Source organism: Pavona decussata, unplaced genomic scaffold (genome assembly GCF_977016875.1).
Source record: "Pavona decussata unplaced genomic scaffold, jaPavDecu1.1 SCAFFOLD_42, whole genome shotgun sequence".
NCBI lineage: Eukaryota > Metazoa > Cnidaria > Anthozoa > Scleractinia > Agariciidae > Pavona > Pavona decussata.
In genome coordinates, this window is record NW_028145464.1 from 650,001 (window position 1) to 665,309 (window position 15,309).

Sequence of the window (15,309 nt, forward strand, 5' to 3'; positions counted from 1 at the left end):
ATTTTAATATAAGACCTTTTTGAAGTTCTCACTCCCTGTTAATTCATAAAATATCAAACATAATTCAAACGCTTTCCCAGATCATCATATCACTGTTTAACTCAGGTTTTTGTGAACACTAGAGTTCTTGCAAATTCCAGAAATTCTGGCAAGGGTTTTTCTCCAGGCAAAGATACAAGCCACCAAATTCCAAAGCAGCAGAGTGGAATGTCCTGCTTTCAACCAACTCATATCCACTCAACGTTAGTTTATAGACATGGAAATTAGCAAGGGCAATGTAGCTCTCAACACAAACTGGAGCAAAACCATCTTCAGTTGGTCCAAGCAAGCATGTTTGGAAAGTTGATGGTGGAGCATGGATTTCAAATTCTAGTTTGTGTGTGAGGCTTTTCACAGTAGCATTCATAACACCACTGCATCCATCAATATATTTTGTCAACTCTGAATTAGTTGGCCGAAAGTTAAGGGTTGCTGCTGAACTACGGTAACCAATCAGATGCGCAGGGACATCAAACTTGGCAATTTCAAGTACCCCAAGGGATATAGCAAATGAAGAGCCTGAAGGCCCGTCAACTCCCTCTCCCCATATCCATGCTGGTGGAAAGCCATTCCCCCAGTTCTTTTCTTGATGAACAGGGCCTTGTCTTCCTCGTAGCATTTCACCAGTTTCTTCGTTAACCCAGTTGTAGCTTATCAGCTCTGATCCCAAACTGTACACAAACCAGTGAAGTGGAAGGAAGGGCAGTTTATCAATCCAACCCTCAGGTCCCTCTCCATTTGGGCCCCAAGGTTTCGGGGGTCCCAAAACTCCAACAAAACTAACACCCTCCATGTTCGTGAAATTAAATCGTGTTTCGCGTTCATTTACTGTGAAGTAACCATACCGTTTCGCCTTCCATTCGAAGTTGGCTGGAGATTTAAAATCTGGATTCCTCGTCACTGGTTTTCCTTTCACGGTGACTTCAATATCATGGCTTGAAGGGTACACTTTGAAACTCTCCATCGATGTTCCGTCGCCTTTGCTATGAATTAGCGAGACCATGTTCAGTGGATAGTGGTTGAAGTGGGGGCCCTGCTTTCGCGTAATAACTTGGCCAAACAGGATCCCAAACGAGTGGTTCGATTCAAAGTCTATAATTCGCGAATACCATCCTTCAACAAACGGCCCTTCGGCTGGAAATAAGTGGGGGTCGTATTGACTTGCATCTACAAATGGCACTTGAAATAACAGACCGAAGAATAATACATGGATAATAACATTCCTTTCTATAGAGGTTCCCATGTTTGAAGCCGAAAACAACAGCTGTCACATTAGAGTCAAATGATTCCTTGCAGCGTGACACATAGCGTGACAATTGAAAAGTGGACTGGACTCTAACCTAAAGACCGCTGATCGCGAAAGCCCGCCTAGCAATAAACAAACTTCTCCGAGTTGCAAAATGTTTAAAGAAGTGAAGTTGTTTTCTCCGATAAAATCAACAAAGCGTTTTAGAATTGCAGATTGATTAGCTATCTCATGGTTAAGAAAGTGTTTTGATTTCGGTATGGTGTGAGAAGTTTGATGCGAAAGATTTGCTACAACCCCGAGGACTTGACAACTTATATCATACCACCTCTGTTAGATGATCATTTAAGCTGGAATGGCGATTCATGGATACGCAATTTTAAGTCTCAACAAGGCTCAGACGGTAAAAGAAAGTTTTAAGGAAACGCTAAAAGATTAATTGAGGTCATCATAAGCAAAATGGCTTGGAGATGCAAGGAGTGTAACATGACATTTGACAGTCAACAACTATATGACACTCACAAGAGAAAATTCTGCGTGGGAAGTAACGTTGATCCTGCTCGCATCCATTCAAGGATTTCTGGTAAGGGTGGAAAAAGCAATGAACGGAAAGATAAAGATGTCTTTCAAACGGTGAGTGAAACAGAAGAACATTTAATGTTGGATATGAATGCATCTATGTCAAATTAATACGGTCACAAACTGAATCAATAAAATATAATCATGTTAATGATAATCACAATAGTACAGGGAAGCAAACAGCTGGGAGGTCCTCCCTCCAGCTGTAAAGCGCATCTGAGACTCTTAGAGCAGATAGACTGAGATATGCAACACAAGCTGCAAACAAAATTCCCGCTTACAAGTGTAAAGGGTAGTTTATTATACAGGCAATTTTTGACCTAATTTTTTGTCACCCTTTGGTGCATTGTCAAATGTTAAATAACCTGTGTAAAAGCAGCAGTGATTTCATTGTAACTTGAACGTGATTCAGGTGTGACATTTGCTGTGATTTGCAGCAATTTCTCCCAAAACATTGCCATTAGTTGCAAGTTTCCAACATACTCAAAATCTCTTGGTCATTACACTGACAAAATTGTATCCCAAATTGGCATGAAATTGCCACTAGTTGAATGGCTTAATGAAGACATCCACCCCATCAGAATGGTCTTCTTTACAGGTGGGCTGAGGAGGTGGGGGGGGGGGGGTGGGGGCTTGGGATATGGATATTTCCTGGCACTGTACATTAGGAGCAGATCCAGATTTCCTTTATTCAATTCTAGTATAGCATGTCCCCCACCCCCCCCCCCCCCCGCCTGAACCCCCATTGCATTGTCAATGATTAGGCTTTTTTGTTTGTTTATTTGTTTTTTTGTTTTTTCATGTATATGCTATTGTAAATATGTGACAAAACAAAGAAGAGGAAAGAAGGAATGTCAGTTATTTAAATAATATTTTTTTAAAAATAAGCTAAGCCCTCTGTCAGATTCGGATTCGCTCGGACAAAGCGCTAACGCTTAAAATATCAGCACTCAAGTTTCTTTATGGTGGCCGATTTACCTTTTATTATTAACTTTGTTGATTAACCAAAGATTAATATTTTATTCCTACTTCCCACCGACACAGTACCGCAGTTTCTTTAGAAACTTACCCCTTGATCCATCTGTCAGACAGTTTGTTTGCAGTTATGTATCATCTGAATTTTGCATCAGTTAATCCTGTAATATAAGTGGAAGAGATGGGGGTCTGATGACTGGTTAGGCAGCTCGATTACCAGCTTCTAGAAAAAGCGGGACCCGAGGGAGCGGCAGAAATCAAGCCTAACAACTGATATACAAAAGCTAATATTGTGTCCATTGTTCAGCCATTGCCAGACATCAAGGCTCCGGCTCATTCCAGTTTGTCTGCTCCCAATACTCCATACAGGCCAATGAATCCACTTCCAGACAGTGACCGAAACATTGTGAGTTGAGGGCAAGTTGGGTGCTTAGAAGTTATTTTACTTGTTTATTTGAATTTACTGTATACTTATTTAATTTACACATTTCTTTCTTTGTTTGTTAATTGATTAAATTTATTGTGCTTTTCCCTGTCATTGACTCTTGAAGGCATTTTAAAACTCACATTTTTCTCAATTGAAGGGGTGCGTGGAATAAGGCCCTTTAGAAGCGACTTTTTATGTAAGGTCAAATTCTCCTTTTGTTTCACAAGCGAATACAATGAAATTTGGAAGGAGAATCTAGCTATTTATCAGAAGTCACTTAGCCCTTTTTTCCTGAGGCATCCCTTATTCCATTATGAATTGTATTTTGTTAAATACATTTATTATGGAAAATTGAACAATATCCCTCTCAGGAAAGAACCATAACCAGCTTCAAGTATTTTATTTCAGAATGTTCATACAAAGTCATGTACTTCAGGAATTCATAAACAACTTCAAAATATATAAGAACCACCTTGTGCAGAATAATGTTGAAGTAAATGTATTGTATACAAGGTATATCTGATCTATTGGAAAAAAAAGTCATACTACATTTAAAACTTACAAGTAATTTTATTAAATACATGCCTTGCGCAAGTATTTTTTTTTTTAAAGTTTCTTCTATGCGCACAACAACATGGAGTTGTTCTTGCGCTGAGCCAGTTCTACTAACAAGAAAGTCGGCAAGTGTAGTCATACTTTGTCAAACCCTTCTGAAAGGCTTTTCCTAGGCAATTCAAAGAACACTGAAAGATCAACAATACAAAAACAATGAGCTAGCTCATACATACTAATGAGTCTGACTAGATATGATGCACATCTGCAGGTGTTTAGACGCGTCCCGCGCTGCAGTCGCGTTTTACGCATATGTTTTGGTTCGCTTAATTCTGGTCTGCACTGTAAATTCACTTGTTTTGTTTTCCAGTAAATTTTATACAAATGTAACTGTTGTGTTTTTAATCTTCATTTGTCAAGTTTTGTAGTTTTCATTTAAAAGTCATAATATTGAACATGTACCACACATTGACGTTCAAATCCTAGCAGTATGCAGGATGTTTGTCCCATGAGCCTAGTTTGATGGCCTTAGCTCCCACAAGTCACCTGTAGCTCAGTGGTAGGGCATCCAAACTAGTAATTGGATTAAGGTCTTAGGTTCGAATCATGATAGGAGCACTCAGATAATTATCCTTTTTCTGAGTATGCCTGTGCCAGTTTTGAATAATACATCATTCTCAAGCATGGTTTTATTTGACTTACAGGTTTTTCTTGGCAATGAACATTCCCATGGTCGTCACAAGTCTGCACCAAACACTCCCAGTGGTTCAGAGTATGATGATATATCAGCTCTCGAAAAGGAAAAGGTTAAATGACCTCCTTCCTGTATTTGAAACTGGTTTTTGTTATACTCAATCCTTAGTTTTTGAACAGTGGGCAGAAAAAGTAAGCAGTTTTCAATGGGGTAATTTTTTAGGGATTTTGAACAAATCTGAAAGTAGCTGAAAAGATTGGATTTAATGTAATGGCCACAGTGGGCAGAAAAAGTAAGCAGTTTTCAATGGGGTAATTTTTAGGGATTTTAAACAAATCTGAAAGCAGCTGAAAGGATTGAATTTAATGTAATGGCCAAGTCATCATTACCTTGACACTTAGGTATTTAGAGCTGTACCCTCTTTATTAGTCATTAAGACTTCTAATCAGACTGTCTTATTATGAAGTTGCTGTTGGAAGGACTGCAGTCTATTGTTACTGAACATTGGGATGCGTGAGACATTTTAATCTTCTTTAGAGGGCTGTTTACACTACAGGTAAAACATGCTATATGGACCCGTTAAAAACTGGTAAAACTGGTAACTTGTAAAGAAACACCTGTGCTGTGTTTAAAGGCCCCCTAACTGACCCAAAACAGCACAGGTATTTCTTTACAAAAATTGTGGGTATACTGGGTACCTGATACCACTTCCCAACGGGTCTGTACCATTTTTTACCTGTCAATTGTAAAGTCACCCCTTTAATGTGAAGATAAGAGGGTTCAACCCTTAGAACTTAACATAGAACTTTCTGTACCACTGTTAACACTAGTTTTCTTTTTTCCACATGCATGGTCTTGTGAATTTAAAAGAGAGAAACGTTGAAACATTGTTTTCTACATACATGTGCAACATACACATGTGCTGTAAAATTCTGAGCATGCACTGTACACTGTGGCGCCCCCTCCCCCAACTCCTCTTCTGTACTGTTTATTAGCCTTCCCTGAATAAACTCCCCAAATCTCAGGTGCTATTAAATTCGTTCCATTACTAATAAACCTATGAACTGTTGGTTGTGATCCTATGGACTGTTATGGTTATAGCGTTTCTAGTTATTGAGTACTTAACCAATTTTTAGTGCAAAATCCCCTCTAATTATAATCCCTTCAATGACCAAAAGAAGCCCTTCCAAAAATAATACCCAGATGAAGTCCTTTGTACAAGGCTTATATATTCATTTCAGGATTTTATGACAATGTCTTTGATGGGCATTAGTGAACCATTATTGGCATTCACTAGGGTGGAGTTGTTAAGGATGCATGGTAGGGGGTTGCATTCTGAAAAGAAGTTATTGAAAATTAATAAATAGGACATTTCACAAATGAATTGGTGGTTATAAACCAAACCCTAGTTAGTGGAAGATATGTGTACATATAAATATCATGGAACATCAAATTATTTCACACAAGTAATACTGTTATGATTCTCACCAAACAATTACACTGATGCCCCCCCCCCCCCCCCCCCCCAATCAATTCATTCAGTGTCAAGCACGTGTTTGAACAAGATTCCATGATGGTACTCCAATAGGAATATTCTTGTCTGTGGTAATACACTTTATTGATAGATTTAGCTGTATCTACACAAACGTGCATTATTTTGTAGCTTGTTGTTTTTTTTTTTTTTTTTTTTTTCATGCAAATCATCTTTAGATTGACCAACTCAAGAGGTTCAAGACTCATCGACAGCTCCAAAGAAATTCAAGAAACATCGAAGACAAACTTCTACTTAGCAAGATCAAAGATAGCCACCATGTGAGTTTTTAAGTCACAACTAAGGTGAAATTACTGTTAAAGAACGAAACTTTTTGGCACTCAATGAAGATACCAATAGCAACAGAACAGAGCAAAAATCAAAAAGAAAACAAAAGAAAACTACAATCACAAACAAAGTTTATACAAACAATGTAGCACAGTTGTTAGCCGTTATTTTAGTAATTTACTATTTTCAGCATGATAGTGATAAAAATTATAAATGTAATTCAGCCGGCCTGGGGCGTACATGTTAGTATAAGTTAACAAACTATATATCTCTAACTAGAAGAACTTTCAGTTGGTGTTTTTTGTTTTTGGTTTGTTAGGTTAAAGGGAAAGTATCATGGAGTTTTTGATATCTTTTGTTAAAAATGATGAAATAAGACCTTCAATCAGCTGCCAAATTCTAGAATGACGAGGGGAAAGAAATCAACTCAATTCTTGAAAGGAACAACTTGTGATCTGTTCTAGCGCATTTTGGAAACAAAAATGCCAGAACTTGAAAAACATTAGCCTAACATTTTTCAAGTTTAAATCCATACCGGTCTATTTTGTCTCTGGCCAGAGGCACTAATCGACAGTTTTATTGCACTGGGATGGTAATTTATAACAAACTTGACAATCACTTCTTTGTTTCTGCTGACAGACAAACATTTTTGGGTTTTGAAATGACAGCAAATTTGCGTGATACTTCCCCATTAAATTGTTAGGGATAGTTTGAAAATAATAAATTGCAGAAGCCAAGATCGACATACCCCATTTTAGTTTGGTTTTTCTTGTTTAACTTTTTTACGTGCAGACACCACGAAGAATCATTAATGATGACACTTGGAGAGATGCCAGTGGTGCAGATGAAAGAATTTTGCAACTGAATGAAATTCATCGACAGCAGCTTGCTGAACTGAAGCTGAGGAATGAGAGACTTCAAGAGGAAAAAACTAGTAAGAACAGATCACGCAGATATAATCTAATATTAGTATACTCCTCAAATTCAAGAAAGCATGCAGTTGAGCGTCTCTTGAGGAAAAGACGAGTTCTATGAAAAGGTAAAACAACGTTAAAACCTCTAATGCGTACATGTACATGTACAGTATCAGTTTAGCGATAAGATTCTAACAATCGGCTGGTAAACTGAAGAGGACTCCGGCAAAGTTCGTCATTTCAGTACTGCCATAAAACCTGCTATATCCTTGTGCAAGTTGTCTGCCACCAGCCGAATACGGATATAACATAAATCAGCTTACAAGAGGGCAGGAAAAAAGGTGTGGTTGCTCAGTTAGCAGTCATAACGGGATTCCTTCGACTCTCCGTCGATCTCGTTGCACTTTGAAGTTGACGGTAACGTTTCTCGTGGACCGCCATTACAGTCCATAAATTTTCGGAACATTCATCTCATCACTGTATCAGAGTATAAGCGATCAATTTTACATATAATTATATTACTGGTACATTTCTCATGGACAATCACACTGGTTTGCTATCACCTACAGAGGGTGCATCTCACTGGGACATCATGTCATTGGGTTGGTAACAGTACGGGTCGTACCTTTTCAAAAAGTTTGCTTTTCTCCACAGGAATAGCTAAAAGGATGAACAGCTTAGGATTAAATAGCAGACAGAAAATTCCTTCTCAGGGTAGTTTGGTAAGAAAAGAGTGTTTTTCTTTAACTGTCCATGTACATTTATAAATACAGTGGTTATGATATCATTATGGTTTTGTTGGTTCTGTAATACTTAATAATGTATATGACCTCATTTTTCCGTTGTTTTTATTCAAATGTGTACTCTGATCTCCCGCTACGTCTTTTCTATTTTCGACTCGGGAAGCTACAGTACCTTGTATTTAGCATTTGGGAAGATGAATTTATGTTGTTGTTGTTAAACCTGTTTGGAGGTCAGATGTAAATTAACTACTTAAAATGTCTCTTTTGAACGTTACTGTACAACGAACCTTTTCAAAAACTAGTGAAATACTTTCATTAATGTTCAAGATATCTGGCTGCTTTTGGTATGTGTTGTACACCTTCGCCAAGACTTGAAAGCTTTTATAAGTTACATCATGGATCTAAAACCTCGAAATGGAAGCTAGGAAATTTAGCGGTGGTAAATTAAAGCTATTCAGTTTTTCACTTTGTGGGCTACATTCTTTTTTTTTTTGGTAGGACAAACAAGCTATAGAGCTTGATGGACTCAAGAGATTCTTGGACTTTAAAGAAGAGGAAGAAAAGTAAGAAGTTTATGGACAATAAAACTTGCACTGACACCGTCATAAGTGACCATGCACGCGGCTTGACTGACTCACTGACTGTCTGTCTGACCGACCGACCGACCAATTGACTGAATGACCAACGAACCGACTGACTGTCTGACTGACGGACTGACCGACCGACCGACTAACCGATGGACCAACAAACCGACTGACTGTCTGACTGACGGATTGACCGACCGACCGACTAACCGATGGACCAACAAACCGACTGACTGTCTGACTGACGGACTGACCGACCAACCGACCTACTAATCGATGGACCAACGAACCGACTGACTGTCTGACTGACGGACTGACCGACCGACCGACTAACCGATGGACCAACAAACCAACTGTCTGACTGACGGACTGACCGACCCAATGACTGACTCTCTGGCTTACCGACTAACCGACCTACTGACTGACTGACTGACTGACTGACCAACCGACCGATGGACCAACCAACCGACTGACTAACTGACCGACCGGCCGACTGACCGACTGACTGACTGACTTTCTGACCAACCAACCGACTCACTGAATGGCTGACTGACCGACCAATTGACTGACTGACTGACTGACTGACTCACTGACTTTGACCTCAGGACAGACTAGGGCTGGTTAGTCCCTTAGCTTAAATAAGTTAACTTGCCGAGACAAAAACAAAAACTTCAATGATATCTTGTAACAGTGCTAACAAATGAAATCAATCATACGATAAACTAATGCTATCTCAAATTACAGAAAAATAATTTTCCTTACGACATCCTCAAAGGTGTTCATTGAAGTTAAAGCCCTACCATTGCCCGACAGCGAGTTTCAAGCGGTAGCGACCGAGTAGGGCACTGACCTGTGACCGTACATTTTGGTTTTAATCCTGGGAATGGAGAAACTTTGCAAGAAGCTTTGCAAAGGAGATGATCGCCTTCGCGGACTCTTATTTGCTCGAGTGAAAGCTCGTCATGAATCAAACAAGGTTTCGTGGATGTGGTCTTTGGAGCGAGACGGTGGCGTACGAGGGAAAAAGAAAAGGCTTTGCATATACATTTATGGGAGATAGTTACTTATCTGAAATACTAAATAACGTTCTCTGAGAAGTGTTTTAATTCGGATCTCATGAAAGGTGGTTGCTCGAAGATGGTTGCTTACGGAAGATTTTAAATGCAGCGTTGCAATGAGAACAACCCACTGTATACAGCCTTAGTGATGAGCAACCTCTCGTACAGTTCACAAGTATGGGCCCCGCAGTCAGTCAAACTGATCGAAATTATTGAGAGAATACAACGACGTGCAACTAAATATATACTCTCACTACCCTACAGGACTGGTATCTCGTATAAAAACAGACTAACACTCACAGGCCTTATCCCTCTGTGCTATTGGCATGAATACTTGGATCTAGTCTACACTTATAAATCTATTGTTAATAGTTCTGACACCAATTTTAAGATATTTCAACCTATTAGAGTTACCAGGCGTTCTGCTCCAACTAAGAGTATATTACTAGATATACCTAAAGCTAAGACTGTCACGTTCCAGAACAGTTTTTACTCAAGAGCCTCAACAGCATTTAACACACTTCCAGACTTCTTGAGGGACAATACAAAATCTATAGATGTACATGTATTTAAAACTAATTTGAGGGCATACTACCTAGATTTGACTTTAAATGTGTACGATCCCGCAGTACCTCAAACGTTCAAAAGTGTCTGCATAAAATGTCATCAAAGCAGATCGTTACCTGTATTATTCGTTAAAATGTGTTGTTAATTAGTTGTCAATACTTAATTATTATGATGTGATTTTATTTATACAAGGAGTCTCGTTATTGGAACATATCGTTCTGTGAGTTCTCTCCTGTCAGAGGTTTTTCATTTTGTTTTTTTTCTCCTCTGGCGAAGTTTATAAATAAAAAAGTAAAAAAATAATAAAATGGGTTTGAAAATGGGTTTCGTGGTCAAAAGCAAATGGAAGCAATATAATTTTTATCCCAAAAATAAAAAAATAAAAAAAAACCTTGCATGGCTGAACATTTTGTCCTTAAATTTGTCCAAGCTACATTTAATTTTTAAGCCCTTATTTCATTTCTTTCTATAATTTTCTATTACATTTCAGAAGGAAATTCAATGCCCAGCAGTCCAAAGTAGATTTGTTAAAAGTGTCCCCCCGGTCTCCACCTCAGAGTGCCGTATCTGTGGCGTCTAGGAATTCAGAACTGCAACAGCCGAGGTATACTGCTTACTCAGTAGTTAAGTGCTTTGTTGAGCGGTTGACATTCGTTCAGCATTTCGCGACGACAGGGGTGACTACTACGTAACTCATAATTTATAACCAGTATTATCATGAAAAATGCATGGTTACCCCCAATTTTCTGTTTGGATAACAAAAGCACTTGCTAAGTTCTGTTTTTTTCCCCGAATAGTTTTAAACCGCGCCAAAAATATCCCTGTATTAGTAGCCACCGCCCATAAGAAACCCGAGTACAGTGGAACCTCGATTTAACGAAGTCGCTGGGGACCGGCCAAATTTGTCCGTTAAATCGAGGATTCGTTATATCGAAAACCTCGATATAACGAAGTTGAGGTAGCCTGCAGAGCAGGCGTTTTTGGGTGCATTCCAACGCGCGTTAAAAGGCCGCCATTTTTGATGCGTAGAGAATTGGGACTTTCCCTCGGAATCCTTTTTGGCCTCGCCCCAACCCTCTTTCAGCTTTATCATCCAAGATGGCGGCATAGAGTATTCGTATCCTTTATCGTATCCCCAAATACGCCTGGTGACTTCTGTCACGCAATGGGACATTTTCACTATGACGTCATTTTACTACAACTACCAGAATCTTTCTGGTTTTTCTTTTCTCGTGCTAATTAGAGCTATTGTTCTTTGCTCTCCACTGGGATTACAAAATTTGCATTTGAAAAGGAAAACAAAATGAATTCTGGTAGTTGTAGTAAAATGACTCCATCATGAAAATGGCCTATTCAATGCAATTTTCGTCACCCAGAAGTGCCGCGTTTTGAGATGCAATTCATTAAGCATGGTGGCTTTCAGTAGCAATTATTTTCACTTTTGAGCAGACGCGCAGCTTTTGTTTACAAAAAAACGACACTTTCAGAGTGTTGATCTGTTTAGCGTTTATCTTCTGTCGCGTGTTGACATTGATTTCGTTATATCGAGGTAGATTTTACGTTTGGTCTTCCGGATTATGTTCGTTATATCGAAGAATTCGTTATATCGAGGTGCGTGATATCGAGGTTCTATTCCATACATTTTACTGTAACTTTGGCCGGGACATACAATATCGTTCGTTATATCGAGGACTTCGTTAAATAGAGGTTCGTTAAATCGAGGTTCCACTGTATCTCGAGATGCGCAGAACGTATGCGCAGTAACAATAGTAGGCACCGTTCTTAAATACATTACAGCGACAAAGAACCTGTACAGTGTAGTCAACATTGTGCTAAATTTGGTTTTCTTTAATATGAAAGGCTTTAATATTATTTTTGGCAAAGTGTTACTGCCTATCGATTAGCAGTACTTCATAGTTAGCAGCTACCGATGCGTTTTAATTGTTTTTAATCCGATATTACTACAGGAGGCATTCCAGAGAACCAGAAGGATATGCAAGAGGTTTGTAAATTATCTATTTCATTCCTTTTTAGAATAAAAGTAACAGTGCACTCAAGTCTTGTGTGGCTAGAGGCTCATTTTCGTCGATGGTCACCAATGAGACGTTCGTCATTTAAAGAGGCACTGTCACGACTACTTTGCTGTATTTTGATCAGAACTGCTCCAATATTTGACAAAGAACCTGTTTTGTAACATGAAATTGCTCTTAGAGCACAGGGAAGAAAATATTAAGGTTTTTGTTCTACAAAGAAACAAACATAATAGATTTTTAGCGACTTCTCTAAAAATACACAAGGAGAACTTGAAAAAGTTTGCCAATTTTTTCAAGTTGCAATCCACTTCCATCTTAGCCATCCGCAGCCAAACATAATTAATTATAGTTTCTGTGTACTAGTAGGGTTATTGTTAACAAAACTAAACCATTATCTTAACGATTCCATTGAAACAAATACGTTTTTTTTTTGCTATTCAAAGTGACACAAAAAATAGCTGACACTACCCCTTTATGTGCGTTTGTAATTGTCCTATATTTTCCCCTCACATACAGCCCTCACAGCGAGTTCATCTCTACTCAGTCTCTCATGATCTGTATTTCGATCATTACATGGATTAATAACGTGTGCATTTGTAGCTTTGCACTGATTGACTTTCAACAGGTGCCAATTTGTTTCTGGAGCCGATAGCTAAAGTACTTTTGGAGCACAGGATATTATCCTTACGATGGGCGGTTGTAGGGTTATTATGCGTACCATTCGGATATTATGGTGGAAGGTTGCTACATATACTTCTGAATAATACCCAGTCTTTAGTTACCTTAAGTTTTAACTTTGTGTTCACATCGTATTTGCAGGGCAGATACTTCCTTATCACCACTCTCCTGTGCGATATTTTGATCAGGGGCCAATGCAGCTTGGACAGAACAACGTTCTTCACGAACTTAAGTGAGTATTCAAGAGCTTGGAGTCCACGAAAGTCTTGCCGGGGGATCTCTCAAATCTAAATTTTTCATTGCGTTCCATCTAGCTCGTCTTTAATTTTTTGCGTCTCTGACTCGTTTGTGGATTGGTTTATCCTCAACAAAAAAAGTTATTTTGTGTTTTAAGTACATGTCTTTCGCTTATTCATAGCTTGCTAAAGAATGAGTACTTTCAGAAGGGTGGCCATGACCCTGTAATACTGTCGCAAATACGCGATCTGGAGTTTGAAGCACAAAGAGTACAAGCTACACAGAGACCACCACTGCCACCAGGTAATAAATAGAGGATAGAGTAACATGACCGGGCGAAGATACGAAAATTTCTCCTCCAGTGTTGAAAAATATTTTTCAAGACGAGAAGAGAAATTTCGTATCTCCAAGCGGCCATGTAATGTTCTGTTTATTATATAAACACCAATGAAATACCAAATCATTGCACAAGGTGCGATTTATTATGTAACCATAGCAACGGTGATCTTTTTCACGTGTGAAGATAACATGTTATGTTCACTTGCTTAGTGTGAAGATATCATGTTTTCGCGCAAGAGCTCACCTGGTACTACATTGGTTTTTATGTAATAAGAAACGTTTATGTCTCCATCTTCTTTTTCCTATTCAGTTGTGAGTGGTAATCTGACCAAGAATTGAACCTTTCACAATTTTCTTGTCAATCATAAATATCACAATGCATCTGATTTGGCTGCATGGCAACTTTGAGCAGCCTGACGGGCACACTATTTTCCCTTCGATCCGGAGTTCATACATGCGATCGATTTCTCTCACGTTTATTCAATACGCTGTGTCATTAGTTTAGAGTAAAATAACATAAAATCACTTTTTTGAGTGTCAACGAATATATTTAGCACTAATTGAGGGCACTTCCAGATCGAATTGGACTTTAGAAGTGTTGGTTTTTAAGGTAGAGAGATAAACCGGAGTTGTCAGAGAAAAACCTCTCGGAGCAAGGACGAGAACCAACAGTAAACTTAACGTACATATTTCGCCGAGTCCAGGAAATGAACCCGAGCCACATTAGTGGGAGGCGAGTGCTCTCACCACTGCGCCATCCCTGCTCTCCTAAATACAGTCCCAGTGTGTAGCGCGACAGGGCTTTGTATGACGCGCATATTTGGGGCCTATAACTTTGAGCACGAATACGATCACGAGTACAAGGACGACTTTTGAAATCTAGTTAGTGTGTGTTATATGCAGTAACCAGTTATCACACCAAGAGTCTCCTTGTCTTCTGATAAGTAACAGAAAAAGCGAGGGTTCTAGGACGTGACTAGTTTGAGATTTGGGAGTCATCCTGGGAGTGGTACTCAAATCCAAATGTTTCTGTTATCATGGGTCGCTCGGATACTCTGATCACTGAACTCATGGCGACTAAGGACGTTTTCAAACTAGCAGTTGTGACGTGAGTCTACTATATTGCTGGGTTAACGAATGTCGCAAACGAAAACGATCTAGTATACTTTATCATACGTATTCCAGCATTTTTTCTTTTTTGTGGCTTTTTTGCGGGGGACCACGAATCGAGCGGAAGAACTGTAGTGTGGGAAAATAAGGGTTGTATTTAATTGACCGACTTGTATAATTGGCCTATTATGGTCCGACTAATAAAATACTAATAAAATTGTGGGAGGCGGCGTGGCTTAGTGGTTAGGGGCGCCGGATGTGTAATCTGGAGGCCCAAGGTTCAAGTCCCGCTCCAAGGCCACACTTTGTAAATAGCCAACTGATTTGCCTCCCACCAGTTGAGATTTTTAACAATGTTATTTTCAGTTTGCATATTTATTTCACTGGTTTATAGTGTTCACAATTAGCGCTACAGTGCTAAATACTTCGACACCTAAATAAAGTCATTTATTTTATTTATTAACTAGCCATCGCATTTTACCTTTGACTTTTCCTCCTTGTTGTGTTCAGTTGCGGATCCATTCATGCAACAGCAGATAATGAGCTTTCACATGGCAAACCAACGGCTAGAACAAGAACTTCAACTCCTCAGAGTAAGGGCAATCTGTGTTTCATTTTGTTTAAGGACGGTACCTACTAATACAGAAGTATTTTTGCCCGGTTTGTGACTATGCGGAAAAAGTAGAGTTTAGCAAGGGCTTTTGGAATCCAAAAA

General features: G+C 39.0%; 2 protein-coding genes across 6 annotated transcripts in view; one reads left to right on the forward strand and one right to left on the reverse strand.

Annotated features, from left to right (window-relative positions):
* LOC146482845 (uncharacterized) overlaps positions 1-1,396 on the reverse strand; it is a 2,108-nt gene extending 712 nt beyond the window's left edge. The window contains exon 1 of the mRNA XM_085106670.1: positions 1-1,396. This exon is cut by the window's left edge and continues 712 nt beyond it. Within this exon, the coding sequence (XP_084962796.1) occupies positions 119-1,282 (1,164 nt within the window). The 5' untranslated portion in view covers positions 1,283-1,396 and the 3' untranslated portion in view covers positions 1-118.
* Positions 1,397-1,408: 12 nt separating this feature from the next.
* Positions 1,409-15,309, forward strand: part of LOC146482846 (uncharacterized) — a 57,256-nt gene continuing 43,355 nt past the window's right edge. Inside the window, exons 1-12 of one of the 5 annotated variants that reach the window (XM_085106665.1) lie at positions 1,409-1,918; positions 3,147-3,245; positions 4,523-4,624; positions 6,223-6,324; positions 7,124-7,265; positions 7,900-7,967; positions 8,487-8,551; positions 10,688-10,801; positions 12,165-12,199; positions 13,050-13,140; positions 13,327-13,448; positions 15,105-15,187. In XM_085106665.1, coding sequence (XP_084962791.1) covers positions 1,745-1,918; positions 3,147-3,245; positions 4,523-4,624; positions 6,223-6,324; positions 7,124-7,265; positions 7,900-7,967; positions 8,487-8,551; positions 10,688-10,801; positions 12,165-12,199; positions 13,050-13,140; positions 13,327-13,448; positions 15,105-15,187 — 1,197 coding nt within the window. In that variant the 5' untranslated portion in view covers positions 1,409-1,744. Of the gene's footprint in view, positions 1,919-3,146; positions 3,246-4,522; positions 4,625-5,746; positions 5,833-6,222; positions 6,325-7,123; positions 7,266-7,899; positions 7,968-8,486; positions 8,552-10,687; positions 10,802-12,164; positions 12,200-13,049; positions 13,141-13,326; positions 13,449-15,104; positions 15,188-15,309 lie in introns of those variants that run through there. The other 4 variants (XM_085106664.1, XM_085106667.1, XM_085106666.1 and 1 more) reach the window with 4 other exon arrangements.